At 36.1% G+C, this 17,351-nt stretch overlaps 1 protein-coding gene across 1 annotated transcript; it reads right to left on the reverse strand.

The window, feature by feature from the left end:
* Positions 1–13,468: 13,468 nt before the first annotated feature.
* LOC131755793 (speedy protein E4-like) lies at positions 13,469–16,879 on the reverse strand. Its single transcript, XM_059062405.2, has 5 exons — positions 16,810–16,879; positions 16,105–16,163; positions 15,416–15,501; positions 13,700–13,868; positions 13,469–13,556 (listed from the first exon to the last, which is right to left on the reverse strand). The coding sequence occupies exons 1-5, from the start codon at positions 16,877–16,879 to the stop codon at positions 13,497–13,499; spliced, it is 444 nt and encodes a 147-aa protein (XP_058918388.1). The 3' UTR covers positions 13,469–13,496.
* Positions 16,880–17,351: the final 472 nt, after the last annotated feature.

The raw sequence follows: 17,351 nt of genomic DNA on the forward strand, positions 1-17,351 counted from the left end.
TATGGTGTGAAATAAGTGTCCGATGTCATTTTTTAAAATGTGGACACCCAATTTTTCCAATACCATTTATTGAAGAGACTACATTTTCCCCATTGTATATTCTTCACACCTTTGTCAAAGATCAGTTGCCTAAATATGTGGAGGTTTATTTCTGGGCTCTCTATCCTGTCCCATTGGCCTATATGTCTGTTTTTATACCAGTACCATACTGTTTTGATTACTATAGCATTGTAATATATTTTGAAATCAAGGAGCATGCCACGTCCAGCTTCGTTTCTCTTGTTCAAAATTTCTTTAGATATTCTGGATCTTTTGTGGTTCCAAATGAATTTTTGGATTGTTTTTCTCTTCCTGCAAAAAAAAAAATGAAATTTTTTATATACTGCATTGAACCTATATATTGTTTGGGGAAGTATGGACATTTGAATAATATTAATTATTCCAATCTATGAACATGGGCATCCTTTTAGTTGTGTTTTTAAAAGTTTCTTTTTTGCAGCTTTCAGTATAAAGTCTTTCTCTTCCTAGGTTAAGTATTTCTAAGTATTTTATTCTTTCTGATGTTATCATAAATGAGATTTTTCTCCTCAATTTCCTTTTCAGATAGTTGGTTTTGTTAATGTATAGAAATGAAACTGATTTTTGAATGTTAAGTTTGTGACCCATGACTTTAGTATTAGTTCTCACAGGGTTTTTTGTGTTTGTTTTTGGTTTGGTTTGGTTTGAGGTTTGTTTGTTTGTTTCGTATTTTCTATAGATAAGATCATGTCATCTGCAGAGATAGTTTTATTGTTTTCCTTTCTGATTTATATGCCTCTTATTAATTTTTCTAGGCTAATTGCTTTTGCTAGGACTTCCAGTGCTATGTTGTATAAGAGAGGCAAGAATTGAAAAGAAAAAAAGAGAGAGGGCAAGAATTGGTGTACTTGCCTTGTTTCAGATCTTAGTGGGAATGCTTTCAGCTTTTCACTGTTGAATATTATGTTAGCTGTGAGATTTTCATAAACAAACTTTATTGTGTTGAGGTAAGTTTCTGTATCTAATTTGTTAAAAAAATTTTGGTAGAAAGTGTGTTGAATTTTGTCATATATAATTTTGACAAATATAAAAGATAAAATAAAAATCCACATGATTATATATAATCACGTGCACATAATATTTTATATATATATATATATATATATATAAAATCATGTGGATTTTTATCCTTTAGTCTGTTAATGTGGTGTAACATACTGATTGATTTATGCATGTTATACCATTCTTGCATCCCCAAGATCAATCTCACTTGGGTGATGGTGTAAGATTCTTTTAATTTGCTACTGTATCCATTTTGCTAGTATTTTAATAGTTGCAAATTTTTACATCTATGTTCATTGAAAAAATATTGGTCTGTGGTTTTCTTTGGTGATGTTGGCCTAATAGAATGAGTTTTAAAGTGTTCCCTCCCCTATTTTTTTCAAAGAGCTTAAGAAGGATTGATATTAATTCTTCTTTAAATGTTTGGTATTAGAATTTATGGGTAAAGTCATTTAATCCTGGGCATTCTTTGTTGGGAGATTTTTAAAATTACTTTTTCAATATCCTTATTGGTATGTTATTGGTGTGGTATGTTCAGGCTTTTTATTTTTTCTTGATTCAATTTTAGTAGGTTGTATGTTTCTAGAAATTTCTCCATTTGTTCTGTTGCCCAATTTGTTGGTGTATAATGTTCATAATAGCCCCTCATAATTCTTTTTTATTTCTGTGGGATCAATTGTAATCTTTCCTCTTTTATTTATGATTTAATTTATTTGTATCTTATCTCTTTTTTACTTAGTCTAGCTTAAAGTTTATCAATTTTGTTTCTTTTCAGAAAAACAACTCTTAGTTTTGTTGATTTTAAAAATTGTTTTTCTATTCTCTATTTCATACACTCTGGAGCCTGCACACCACAACTAGAGAAGCCTGTGTGCCACAACTAGAGAGAAGCTTGTGCACGCACCACAGTGAAGAGCCCATGCACCACAACAAAAGATACCACATGCTGCAACTAAGACATGACGCAGCCAAAAATAAATAAAACAAATAAATAAATATTTTTTTAAAAAACGAAAAAACTTCCCTAACCTGGAGAAGAAACACACATCCAGATTCAGGAGCCCAAAGAACACCAGAGACCCACACAAAGACATACTATAATTAAAACGTCAGATGTTAAAGACAAGGAGTGAATCTTAAAAGCAGGAGAAAAACAGCTGGTTAGGTACAAGGGAACCCCCATAGGAATACCAGTAAATTTTTCAGCAGAAACTTTGCAGGCCAGAAATAAGTGCCATGATATATTCAAAATGCAGGGGGAAACAAACAACAACAAAAACAAAACTTCCAACAGAGAATATTCTACTGCTTTTGGATGGAATGACTTACATATATATGTTAAGTCACAGGAGAGTTATCATTCAGAATTGAAGGAAAGATAAAGAGTTTTCCAAACAAGCAAAAGAAAAGAAGTTAATCAGCACTAAACCAAAACAAACCAAAAAATAAATGTTAAAGGGACTTCTTTAAGCTAAACTAAGGGGGGTGTTCAATCATTATAACAATAAGATGTATGAAAGTATAAATCTCACTAGTAAAGTTAGTGGAATAATCACTTATAAAGCTGGTATGTAGGTTTAAAGAAAAAAGCAGTAAAAAAAAAAAACTGTAACTACAATAATTAGTTAAGGGCTACACAAGTGGTCAAGTGGATAAACAAAGAAGATCCATGAATATGTTACCTATAAGAGACTCTTCAGATGGAAGGACGCACACAGACTGATGGTGAAGGGATGATAAAAGATATTTCATGCCAATGGAAACCAAAAGAAAGCTGGGGTAGGTATAGGCAACAATGTAGACTTTAAAACACAGACTATAATAAGACACAAAGAAGCCATTACATAATGATAAGGTGGTCAACTCAACAAGAGGATGTAACATTTGTAAATACTATACACACAACACAGGAAAACCTAAATTATAAAGCAAATACTGACATAAAGGAAAAAACAAACAGAAATAAAATATTTGTAGGTGACTTAAATATCCTGCTTACATCAATGGATAAATCATCAAGACAGAAAATAAATAAGGAAACACTAGCCCTAAATGGCATTTTAGACTAGATGGACTTAACATATATATCTAAGGCATTCCCTCCAAAAGCAGTAGAATACATATTCTTCTCAAGTCACATTGAATGTTCAACATATGTTTCACCACAAAAATGTGTTAATAAATTTAAGCATACTGGAATCGTATCAAGAATCTTTTCCTACCACAATGTTGTGAAACTGAAATCAATTACAAGAAGAAAACTAGAAGATTACAAATATGATTAAACAACATGCTACTTAACAACCAAAGGGTCTACAAAGAAATCAAAAGAGAAATCAAAAAAACCTGGAGACAAATGAAAACAAATACAACATACCAAAATGCATGGGATGAAATGGAGAACAAACTAGTAGTTACCAGTGGAGAGAGGGAAGGGAGAGGGGCAAGATAGGGGTATGGGATTAAGAGACACAAACCACTATGTATAAAATAAATAATCAACAAAAAGATATATTGTATAGCAAAGGAAAATATAACCATTATTTTATGATAACTTAAATATCTATAAAAATATTGAATCACTATGTTGTACACTATTTTGTACACTAATATTGTAAATAAACTATACTTCAATTTTTTTAAAAGTATGGGATATAGCAAAAACACTTCTAAGAGGAAAGTTTATAGAGATAAATGCCTACCTCAAGAAACGAAAAAATCTCAAATAAAACCTAAAAAATACACTACAAGGAACTAGAAAAAACAAACAAATCCCAAACTTAGTAGAAAGAAAAAAATGAATGCATAAATAAATGAAATAAAGACTAAAAATACAATAGAAAAGTCAAAACCAGGAGTTTGTTATTTGAAAAGATATTTTAAATGAGAAATCTGTAGCTGACTCACTAATTTTTTTTAATGTGGAAAGAATTCAAATAAATAAAATCAGAAATGAAAAGAAGAAATGTTACAGCTGATACCACAGAAATTCAAAAGATCATTAAATAAACTGCTATAAACAAATCCATGCCAACACACTGGACAACCTAAAAGAAATGGACAAATTCCTAGAAACATACAACCCTCCAAAACAATCATGAAGTAATGGAAGATCTAAACAGACCAATTACCTTAAGGAGAGTGAATCAATAATCAAACACCTCCCTCCTAACAAACAAAAGTCCAGAACCAGACAGCTTCACTCTTCTACCAAACATTCAAAGAAGAATCAATACAAAACCTACATGAAGAAATGCCTGTCATCACTAATCTTCAGGGAAATGCAAATCAAAAATATGGTTAGGTATCACCTGACACCTGTAAGAATGGTTATTATAAAAAATGACAAGAAATGTCAAGTGTTGATGAGGATAAGGATAAAAGGGAACCCTGTGCACTGTTGGTGGGAATGTAAATTGGTGAAGCAAGTATGGAAATCATTATGGAGGTTTTTCAAAAAATTTAAAATACAACATCACATAGTCATATAACCCAACAATCCCACTTCTAGGTATTTATCCTAGGAAAACAAATACACTAATTCAAAAAGACATATGCACCTCCATGTTTATTGCAACATTATTTTTAATAGCCAAGATATGGAAACAACCCAAGTGCTCATCAATTGATAAATGGGTAAAGAAAATGTGGTACATATATACAATGGAATATTGTTCAGAGATGAATGAATGAAATCTTGCCATTTGCCCACAACATGGATGGAACTTCATCGCATTATGCTAAGTGAAATAAGTTATGCAGAGATATCATTTACCATATCACTTACATATGGAATATAAAAATATTCAAGCTCATAGATACGGGAAAGATTGATGCTTGCTAGAGGTGTGGGATGGGAGGTGGGCAAAATAGTTGAAGGGAGTCAAAAGGTGATTTCAGTAATAAATGAATAAGAATTGTGATGTAATATACAGTAGGGCTACTATAGTTAATACTGTATTGCATATTTGAACATTGCTAAGAGAGTAAACCTTAAAAATTCTCATCAAAAGAAGATAAAATTCTGTAAATATATATGGTGATGGATGTTAACTAGACTTTTTGTGGTGGTCATTTTGCAACATGTACAAACACTGAATCATTATGTTATACATCTTAATGTGATGTTATATGTCAGTTATATCTCAATACAAAAATTTTATGTTTTGCAGTTGCCTCAATCTGCTTAAAAATATGTGATCATTACTCCTTAAAACTGTCAAGGAAGGTGCGAAAAAACTGTCACAGACCAATGGAGACTAAGGTGACATTAACAGTAAGTGTAAAGTGGTTTCCTGGATAGGATCCTCAAACAGAAAAGTGACATTATAAGAAGAGAGGGAGGAAACTAGTTAAGTCTGAGTAAAGTCTGGAGTTTAGTTGCTGATAATATACCATATTGTTGGTTTCTTAGCTGTGACAAGTATACCAAAGAAAAATCAGATGTGGGTTCCCACAGCTGAAGCCTTTTTCAAGGAGGCAGCCTAGAGAGAGCACTGAGGTACTGAAACCACCTGGAGGTTATCCAGGCCTGAAACCACTTAAGCAATCTTTATAAACTTTGAAGACGCTGGTGGGTAGGTGTGGAGATCAACTCGTCTCGCGGCGTCCACAGCAAGCCTCATATGTCAGGAACTTCTTGCCTTTTGGGAGGTCTGAGGTCTTCTGCCAGCGTTCAGTGGCTGTTCTATAGGAGCAGTTCCACGTGTAGATGTATTTCTGATGTATCTGTGGAGAGGAAGGTGATCTCCGCATTTTACTCTTCAGCCATCTCTCCTCCCTCCGAGAGCCGTGTGGATTAAAGGCTCTTGGCACTCCAGCCAGGTGTCAAGGCTGTGTCTCTGAGGTGGGAGAACTAACCTCAGGACACTGGTCCACAAGAGACCTCTCAGCTCCACGTAATATCAAACGGCGAAAATCTCCCAGAGATCTCCATCTCAACACCAAGACCCAGATTCACTCAAGGACCAGCAACGAACAGTGCTGGACACCCTATCCCCAACAAAGAGTGAGACAGGTCTACAGCCCCATCCATTAGCAGAGAGGCGGCCTAGAATCACAGTAAGGCTACCGACATCCCCATACACGCCCCCAGACGTGGACCTACCCACCAGGGAGACGGGATCCAGCCTCATCCACCAGAACAGGGGAACTGGTCCCCCCAACCAGGAAACCTGCTCAACCCACTGAACCAACCTCAGCCACTGGGGACAGCCACCAAAAATAGATAGAAATTCGAACCTGCGGCCTGCAAAAGGGAGACGCCAAACACAGTAAGATAAGCAAAATGAGAAGACAGAAAAACACACAGCAGATGAAGGAACAAGATAAAAACACACCAGACCTAACAGATGAAGAGGTAATAGCCAATCTACCTGAAAGAGAATTTAGAATAATGATGGTGAAGATGATGCAAAATCTTGGAAATAGAATAGACAAATTGCAAGAATCAGTTAACAAGGACCTAGAAGAAATAAAGAGGAAGCAAGTAACAATGAGCAACACAATAAATGAAATGAAAAATACTCTAGACGGGATCAGTAGCAGAATAACTGAGGCAGAAGGACGGATAAGTGACCTGGAAGATAAAATAGTGGAAATAACGACTGCAGAGCAGAAGAAAGAAAAAAGAATGAAAATAACTGAGGACAGTCTCAGAGATCTCTGGGACAACATTAAATGCACCAACATTCGAATTATAGGGGTCCCAGAAGAAGAAGAGAAAAAGAAAGGGACTGAGAAAATATTTGAAGAGATTATAGTTGAAAACTTCCCTAATATAGGAAAGGAAATAGTCAACCAAGTCCAGGAAGCACAGAGAGTCCCATACAGGATAAACCCAAGGATAAACACGCCAAGACACATAATAATCAAACTGTCAAAAATTAAATACAAAGAAAACATATTAAAAGCAGCAAGGGAAAAACAACAAATAACACACAAGGGAATCCCCATAAGGCTAACATCTGATCTTTCAGCAGAAACTCTACAAGCCAGAAGGGAGTGGCAAGACATATTTAAAGTGATGAAGGAAAAAAACCTACAACCAAGACTACTCTACCCAGCAAGGATCTCATTCAGATTTGATGGAGAAATTAAAACCTTTACAGACAAGCAAAAGCTGAGAGAGTACAGCACCACCAAACCAGCTTTACAACAAATGCTAAAGGAACTTCTCTAAGCAAGAAACATAAGAGAAGGAAAAGACCTACAAGAACAACCTGAAACAATTAAGTAAATGGTAATAGGAACACACATATCAATAATTACCTTAAATGTAAATGGATTAAATGCTCCCACCAAAAGACACAGACTGGCTGAATGGATACAAAAACAGGACCCATATATATGCTGTCTACAAGAGACCCACTTCAGACCTAGGGACACTTACAGGCTGAAAGTGAGGGGATGGAAAAAGATATTCCATGCAAATGGAAATCAGAAGAAAGCTGGAGTAGCAATTCTCATATCAGACAAAATAGACTTTAAAATAAAAACTATTACAAGAGACAAAGAAGGACACTATATAATGATCAAGGGATCGATCCATGAAGAAGATATAACAATTGTAAATATTTATGCACCCAACATAGGCGCACCTCAATACCTAAGGCAAATACTAATAGCCATAAAAGGGGAAATCAACAGTAACACAATCATAGTAGGGGACTTTAACACCCCACTTTCACCAATGGACAGATCATCCAAAATGAAAATAAATAAAGAAACACAAGCTTTAAATGATACATTATACAAGATGGATTTACTTGATATTTATAGGACATTCCATCCAAAAACAACAGAATACACATTTTTCTCAAGTGCCCATGGAACATTCTCCAGGATAGATCATATCTTGGGTCACAAATCTAGCCTTGGCAAATTTAAGAAAATTGAAATCGTATCAAGTATCTTTTCTGACCACAACGCTATGAGACTAGATATCAATTACAGGAAAAGATCTGTAAAAAATACAAGCACATGGAGGCTAAACAATACACTACTTAATAACGAAGTGATCACTGAAGAAATCAAAGAGGAAATCAAAAAGTACCTAGAAACAAATGACAATGGAGACACGACGACCCAAAACCTATGGGATACAGCAAAAGCAGTTCTAAGAGGGAAGTTTATAGCAATACAATCATACCTTAAGAAACAGGAAGCATCTCGAATAAACAACTTAACTTTGCACCTAAAGCAATTAGAGAAGGAAGAACAAAAAAACCCCAAATTTAGCAGAAGGAAAGAAATCATAAAGATCAGATCAGAAATTAATGAAAAAGAAATGAAGGAAACAATCGCAAAGATCAATAAAAGTAAAAGCTGGTTCTTTGAGAAGATAAATAAAATTGATAAACCATTAGCCAGACTCATCAAGAAAAAAAGGGAGAAGACTCAAATCAATAGAATTAGAAATGAAAAAGGAGATGTAACAACTGACTCTGCAGAAATACAAAAGATTATTAGAGATTACTACAAGCAACTCTATGGCAATAAAATGGACAACCTGGAAGAAATGGACAAATTCTTAGAAATGCACAACCTGCCAAGACTGAACCAGGAAGAAATAGAAAACATGAACAGACCAATCACAAGCACTGAAATTGAAACTGTGATTAAAAATCTTCCAACAAACAAAAGCCCAGGACAAGATGGCTTCACAGGCAAATTCTATCAAACATTTAGAGAAGAGCTAACACCTATCCTTCTGAAACTCTTCCAAAAGATAGCAGAGGTAGGAACACTCCCAAACTCATTCTACGAGGCCACCATCACCCTGATACCAAAACCAGACAAAGACGTCACAAAGAAAGAAAACTATAGGCCAATATCACTGATGAACATAGATGCAAAAATCCTCAACAAAATACTAGCAAACAGAATCCAACAGCACATTAAAAGGATCATACACCATGATCAAGTGGGGTTTATTCCAGGAATGCAAGGATTCTTCAATATACGCAAATCAATCAACGTGATACACCATATCAACAAACTGAAGGAGAAAAACCATATGATCATCTCAATAGATGCAGAGAAAGCTTTTGACAAAATTCAACACCCATTCATGATAAAAACCCTGCAGAAAGTAGGCATAGAGGGAACTTTCCTCAATATAATAAAGGCAATATATGACAAACCCACAGCCAGCATTGTTCTCAATGGTGAAAAACTGAAACCATTTCCACTAAGATCAGGAACAAGACAAGGTTGCCCACTCTCACCACTCTTATTCAACATAGTTTTGGAAGTTCTAGCCACAGCAATTAGAGAAAATAAAGAAATAAAAGGAATCCAAATAGGAAAAGAAGAAGTAAAGCTGTCACTGTTTGCAGATGACATGATACTATATATAGAGAATACTAAGGATGCTACCAGAAAACTACTAGAACTAATCAATGAATTTGGTAAAGTAGCAGGATACAAAGTTAATGCACAGAAATCTCTGGCATTCTTATACACTAATGATGAAAAATCTGAGAATGAAATTAAGAAAACACTCCCATTTACCATTGTAACAAAAAGAATAAAATATCTAGGAATAAACCTACCTAAGGAGACAAAAGACTTGTATGCAGAAAACTATAAGACACTGATGAAAGAAATTAAAGATGATACAAATAGGTGGAGAAATATACCATGTTCTGGGATTGGAAGAATCAACATAGTGAAAATGACTGTATTACCCAAAGCAATATACAGATTCAATGCAATCCCTATCAAATTGCCACTGGCATTTTTTACAGAACTAGAACAAAGAATTTCACAATTTGTATGGAAACACAAAAGACCCCGAATAGCCAAAGCAATCTTGAGAACGAAAAATGGAGCTGGAGGAATCAGGCTCCCTGACTTCAGACTATACTACAAGGCCACAGTAATCAAGACAGTATGGTACTGGCACAAAAACAGAAATATAGATCAATGGAACAGGATAGAAAGCCCAGAGATAAACCCACACACATATGGTCACCTTATCTTTGATAAAGGAGGCAAAAATGTACATTGGAGAAAAGACAGCCTCTTCAATAAGTGGTGCTGGGAAAACTGGACAGCTACCTGTAGAAGTATGAAATTAGAACACTCCCTAACACCATACACAAAAATAAACTCAAAATGGGTTAAAGACCTAAATGTAAGGCCAGACACTATCAAACTCTTAGAGGAAAACATAGGCAGAACACTCTATGACATCAATCACAGCAAGATCCTTTTTGACCCATCTCCTAGAGAAATGGAAATAAAAACAAAAATAAACAAATGGGATCTAATGAAACTTAAAAGCTTTTGCACAGCAAAGGATACCATAAACAAGACCAAAAGACAACCCTCAGAATGGGAGAAAATATTTGCAAATGAAGCAACTGACAAAGGATTAATATCCAAAATTTATAAGCAACTCATGCAGCTCAACAACAAAAAAACAAACAGCCCAATCCAAAAATGGGCAGAAGAACTAAATAGACATTTCTCCAAAGAAGATATACAGATAGCCAACAAACACATGAAAAAATGCTCAACATCATTAATCATTAGAGAAATGCAAATCAAAACTACAATGAGATATCATCTCACACCGGCCAGATTGGCCATCATCAAAAACTCTAGAAACAATAAATGCTGGAGAGGGTGTGGAGAAAAGGGAACACTCTTGCACTGCTGGTGGGAATGTAAAATGATACAGCCACTATGGAGAACAGTATGGAGGTTCCTTAAAAAACTACAAATAGAACTACCATATGACCCAGCAATCCCACTACTGGGCATATACCCTGAGAAAACCATAATTCAAAAAGAGTCATGTACCAAAATGTTTATTGCAGCTCTATTTACGATAGCCAGGACATGGAAGCAACCTAAGTGTCCATCAACAGATGAATGGATAAGGAAGATGTGGCACATATATACAATGGAATATTACTCAGCCATAAAAAGAAATGAAACTGAGTTATTTGTAATGAGGTGGATAGACCTGGAATCTGTCATACACAGTGAAGTAAGTCAGAAGGACAAAAACAAATACCATATGCTAACATATATATATGGAATCTAAAAAAAAAAAAAAAATGTCATGAAGAGATTAGTGGTAGGATGGGAATAAAACACAGACCTACTAGAGCATGGACTTGAGGATATGGGGAGGGGGAAGGGTAAGCTGTGACGATGTGAGAGAGTGGCAGGGACATATACACACTACCAAATGTAAATTAGATAGCTAGTGGGAAGCTGCAGCATAGCACAGGGAGTTCACCTCTGTACTTAGTGACCACCTAGAGGGGTGGGATAGGGAGGGTGGGAGGGAGGGTGACAAAAAAGGGAAGAGTTATGGGAACATATGTATATGTATAACTGATTCACTTTGTTGTAAAAGAGAAACTAACACACTATTGTAAAACAGTTATACTCAAATAAAGATGTTAAAAAAAAAAAAAAATCAGATGTGAACACCATGGAAAACCGGGTAAAGAATACATAGAAATTGTCTATATTAACTTTGGAAATTATCTGTAAATCTAAAGCTATTCTAAAATAAAAAGCTTGGGCTTCCCTGGTGGCGCAGTGGTTGAGAATCTGCCTGCCAATGCAGGGGACACGGGTTCGAGCCCTGGTCTGGGAAGATCCCACATGCCGTGAAGCAACTAGACCCGTGAGCCACAACTACTGAGCCTGCGCATCTGGAGCTTGTGTTCCACAACAAGAGAGGCCGCGATGGTGAGAGGCCTGCACATCGTGATGAAGAGTGGCCCCCGCTTCCCACAACTAGAGAAAGCCCTAGCACAGAAACGAAGACCCAACACAGCCAAAAGTATAAATAAATAATTTTTAAAAAATAAAATAAAATAAAATAAAAAGCTTTAAAAAACAACAACCTCTACCTTTGCCCATGTATTTCCATTTCTCTTCTGTCTGCAGAAACATCTTCTATTGAGACAGTTTTTCTTTTGACTGAGGTGTGGTGAAGCTATAGCCATCGACCTAAATACTTTTTTTAACATTTAAAAATTTTTAATTAAAATATGACAAACTCCCACCCAGGTATCACTGCTTCTCAACTAAGAGCAATTTTGACCCCAAGGGTCATTTGGCAATGTCTGGATATATTTTTAGTTGTCACAACCAGGGGAGGGGTGCTTATTACTGAGAGAAACACTGTCAGTAGTAAGATAGAGATAGAGAACACTGCTAAACATCCTATAATGCACAGGCTGGCCCCCTACAAACAAAGAATCATCCATCCCAAATGTCAAAATGCTGAGGTTGAGAAACTCTGCCACAGAGCAGTTTCTTTCTTTTTTACTCTTTTTCTTCTTCTCCTTCAATCTATTCCCCTAATTTTCTCCTGTATCAAGCTAAGGATCTGTCTCATCTCCCAATATTGTATTATTTTGTTTATTGTTTTGAAACAAAAATTAGTCATATAACTACAAACTATTTAGACACCAACATAATTTAGTAGCAAGCAAGTAACTGAGACACATGCTATCACACAAATATTGAAGGTGGTAAGACTTTTCATCTTTATCATATTGACAAACAATGTATTCTTATAAAGTCCTATGTTTTAAAACATTTGTTTTCCAGTTGTTGTAAAATGCTGTCATGTACAATAATTTAAATTAAGCTACAACTATATCAAATAAAGTTTAAAAGTACAATTAAATTCAAACAATTCAATATTGAAGATAAACCATCAAATAAATCATGCATGTTTACAAAAACTTTAGGGATCTAAAGCCTAGTTATGTAAATTTAATAGATAAAAATACAAAAATCATTTAAAATCATAAAAATTATTTATTTAACTTGAATAGCATCCATCACAAAAGTTTTTAGTAATAGTTTAATTTGGTTTCAAAAAAAGACCAATATTTTCCCCAAAAAAGTGAAATATCTGGCATATATCTATCATCCATAACCCTATAACTTTAATAGTATTTTTACATAAGTTTATTAGAAGTTAGTATTTTAAACTGCAATATAAAACCCCTTCTTTGGCAGTTTATTATTTATTTCCTTTAGTTAAAGTGTCATAATTCCTGGCCATTTCTTATACCTATAACCCAATTTCTATTATTATGTGTTCATTTTCTTCTTCTTGCTACTATTTTTGTTATTCCCTTAGTGCTCTTTTGAGTCAGTATTATCTCATTTTAGGATTATAACATGCTGTGGTTATAATAAAATATTGTTGACAATGTATGATATAAAATATTTTCCTTACAAAGAAAAATAGTCCTCTGTATAACCTGATCAGCTACAATATAATAAGTTCCTTTACTACTAATTTTCTCCACCTCCTCTTCTAAGAGGATTGCTTATATCTTAATCTGGTATTTTTCTTGTGATGTTCACAGGTTCAGATTGGAGGACTACTGTAGCTTGACCTCAGGTCTCTGTGGTCTTTGGGAGTTCTAGGGAATGAGAGTGCGATCTCGCCCCCATGCCCAGTGTTCCGGATCATAATTCTGGATCTGGAAAGAAAATATCCGATGGCTAGGATGAGAACCCTCTGGAAGAACACAGACCACCAGTGCCTTCCTTCCAGTCCTCAATCTCCTATGCTCCCCTCTCTCCCCATCCAGTCCATCCACTCTACAAAGCCTTACAACCCTACCTCCTCACACTCATCTCGAGAAACCCAAGTCTGCCAGCGCATGGAGCGAATTAACTGGAGTCGTAGCTTGTGGAACATGGGAAGCTGGAAGCGGCTCTTCCCATAGAGGAAGGAAAATATAGCTTGCTTAGGGGCCTGGTTGTCCTCCTCCATATCATTGGCCAGGTAACTGGGGAAAGAAAGCAGGTTTCTTATCAGACACAGAACCAGAAGAACCTCTGTTTAAGGTCATCTTACTAGACAATGCTACAGGCTGACCATCTTCAGCACATGACCATAATAGTCAGCTTATTAATTGTCAGAGTGCACACCATCAGCTGGGAAGATTACTGCTGAAAGAAACCAAAAGATTCACCTTTGTCATACCTGGATGACAAAGGTCACACTGGGAACCTGGAAACTATATTCGGCTAACATTAAGCAATACAATTTACATCTCAATTTTCCCTCAAAATTTTCTCCCTCTTTCACTCCTATTTGTATTTGCAAATAACTTTCTCCACATGATGTTGTAAGATTCTCAAGGAACTGACTACTTTATTTGTGTGTCAGCCCCCTCCCACCAAATACCGAACGTAGCACCTTGCTTACATGGGTATGTTAATCCATGAGCATTTCTTAATTCCCTCCTTCATACCTCTTCCTGTTCCCTCATAGTCCTTGGCACACTGGAGTTACGTAATAAGCTTTTGTCAATTGAATGAATCAATGAATGAATATTCAAGCAATTGAAAAATAAAAAGAGGTGTGTTTATCACTTTACAGGATCTGGTGATTTTACAAGACCCTGTCTTTAAGTAGTATCTAGTCTAATGGGGTTGTATAAAAAGAATGGGGGTGATAAATAACTAACACTCAAAATAGTATATGATAATAACATTCAAATAAATGCCACTGAGATGCAGAAGGTCAGGTCTTATCTGACTGTTAAGTTCAGGGACAGCATTATGAAAGAGGTGAAGTTTAAACTGGCTTTAAGGATAAAAAAAATATTTTATTCAATTAGATATGCCTGAATAATCAGACAGCATATGTAATATAAACTAGAGGGAAGAAACTAGAGGGCATTTGCAAGGAGGAGTAAATAACTTTTTTAAAACAAATAAATGAGATGTCTGGATGTCAAACTGTGTTCATTGAGATTGTAAAGATTTTGTTCATTGAGAGTTCTGGACTTGATTAAGAAGGATACTAGGACCCAATGCAAATTTTTAGGAGGGCTATGACTTCGATCTGTATTTTAGGCTTTAATGTGGAGATGTCCACAGTAACGAATATGAGCTGAGAGACCTGCAAGTAAGTTGGCATGATATAAAGAGGATCTGGCAAGTGGCATACACCACAATACCTAGAAGAAGAGGAATAGATTTGAAGCTGACGTGGGAATCAGAAATGACTATGATTTCAGCAGTATTCACATAGGGCATGGTGGTAACAATTATTTTTTTCTCCACTTGGAAGAGTTTTATATTTTGTTTAATTTCATCTTGTTTCTTTTTTAAACTGGTATCAAGTTTTGTTTATGGTGAACAATAAAAAATGAAAACAAAACTATACCTTAATCCCCAAACTCAAATATTCCTTATTGTTTTCTACCACAGGGAAAACACTACAAATAGTTTTAAAATAAAGATGAAAAGTGAGAGACCCTCTTCTGCCACTCTCACACACCTAGGGAATTGAAGCTTGGGTAATGGGATAAAGAAAAATACTCACAGAGCTAGGAAGAAATGAATCCGCTGGTACTGCCAGGAGAAGAGGCCAGCCCGGCTAAAATAAGCAATTACCATGGACAGAAGATACTAATAGGGAGATAAAAAAAAACAATAAAGGGGGGCTCAAATGTGGAAGTGGAAGAACACTGGAATAGGGAACTAGAGACAAAAGAGTGGAGTTGTAGCACATGGAGGAGAGAGTATCAACTGTGGGTTGAAGGTGCTTAATGGGGAAGGGTCAGCAGAAATGTTGTCAGAGGGTCAGTCACAAATTACAGAAAACATGGAAAGGGAAAGGCACAATGCTGTGAAGATGATAAGATCTGACTGTTTGAGGGAGGGAGCTTAGGATGGCAGAGATTGGGAGGAGCTTTGGTTATCTGGAGCAGAAAGGTGTCTCAATGGTCCGCGTGGAGCGGTGATCCTAGGAATGTAGGTGGCAGTATCCATGGCCTAGTACTCAAGGCCCCAGAGGACACTGCAAGGGCAGGGGTCTATGTGCCACATGGAAAGGAAATAACAAGAAATGGTTGGTGGGGGTGAGTTGCCAGGTACTGAAGGAGCCAGGCGTTTTCTAGACACCAGAGAAGAGATTAGCAAAGATTGAGAAAAGGAAAGGTCTAGATTTTTTTTTTTTAAAGTACAACCCCACAGATTTGGGCATTAGTAGACTTTGATGGATAATGTTACCTTGTCAGACACCCTCAGCTTTTTATCCCAAGCCAGGAATCTTTGAACAACAGTATCCTCTGCAAAAAAGAGGGTATGTTAGTTTGACATTGGAGCCCTCACCAAATCTCCCCTAGAGAAGTATGAGGGTTGTGGCCAAGGGTTAGCATGAGGGGAAAAGGAATAAGAACATTCATTGTGCAACCAAGTATGACTGTCATTGTGGGGCTCCTAGGCGGAGTGAATATATGTGGAGTTGTGTTTCTGTAGAATATCTGCATTACTAAGACTTTAAAATAAACATCTGTAGCCACTCATTAGACATGAATGTGTCATTTCAGAGATTAAAAATGCGAATTCACATTCCTTTCCTCATGTAATATTCACATCACTGGACTGGGTGTTATGGCCTTCATTGTACAGATAAACATATTTAGATTCAGAAATTTAAGAAAGGAAAAATACATAGTAGAGGCTACACTTAACCCCAAGTGTTCTCATCTCAAATGGAGAGATTTCACCAGTCTATTCTCATGCGGTGTCATTTTTCAAAATGTCCTTAACAAATGATCAATAACAGATTGTCACCACTTACACATTCCCAGTAATGGAGAGCTCACCACCTAAAACAAAATCTTATTTCTTACTGATAAAGTATAGTTATTGGAAATTTCTTCATTTTAGAAAGAATAAAATTGGAGGATGATGTCTGGGGCTTCTTCCTACCGAGCAGCCTGTTGAAGACCTCATGGTGCTCAGGTTCCACGGCCGACTCCCACCGTCTCTTCACCTGCATTGTGAAACCACTCACGTTCTCTGTGACCCAGCTGTCCTTAGACTCTAAGGCTACTTCCTTCACGAAAGCTACTGTCACGTCCCTCTTCTGGATGCAGGTCTCAGACAAGGGGCTGGAATCTATCCAGAGGACTATGTAATGGAATAAGATTACAAAATAAAGCATTTTCTTTGAGATTCAGCTGTTGATCCCAAACCTAGGCCCTCTCCAAACCTCCCTACAACGATCCCCTCTGTCCTTATAGACTCTAGGCCTTGCCCTTCTCTTTTTTCTCCTTTGTTTATATATACCTGCTTCCATTATCTTGGTATTATTACATCTCCATATCCTCAAAAATATTCCTAATTATAATTAATTTTCTTTTTCTTAATATTTTTCTATTTATTTACTTTTAAATTTATTTTTGGCTGCATTGGGTCTTCACTGCTGCGTGCAGGCTTTCTCTAGTTGTGGCGAGCGGGGGCTACTCTTG

Source organism: Kogia breviceps, chromosome 4 (genome assembly GCF_026419965.1).
Source record: "Kogia breviceps isolate mKogBre1 chromosome 4, mKogBre1 haplotype 1, whole genome shotgun sequence".
Classification (NCBI taxonomy): domain Eukaryota; kingdom Metazoa; phylum Chordata; class Mammalia; order Artiodactyla; family Physeteridae; genus Kogia; species Kogia breviceps.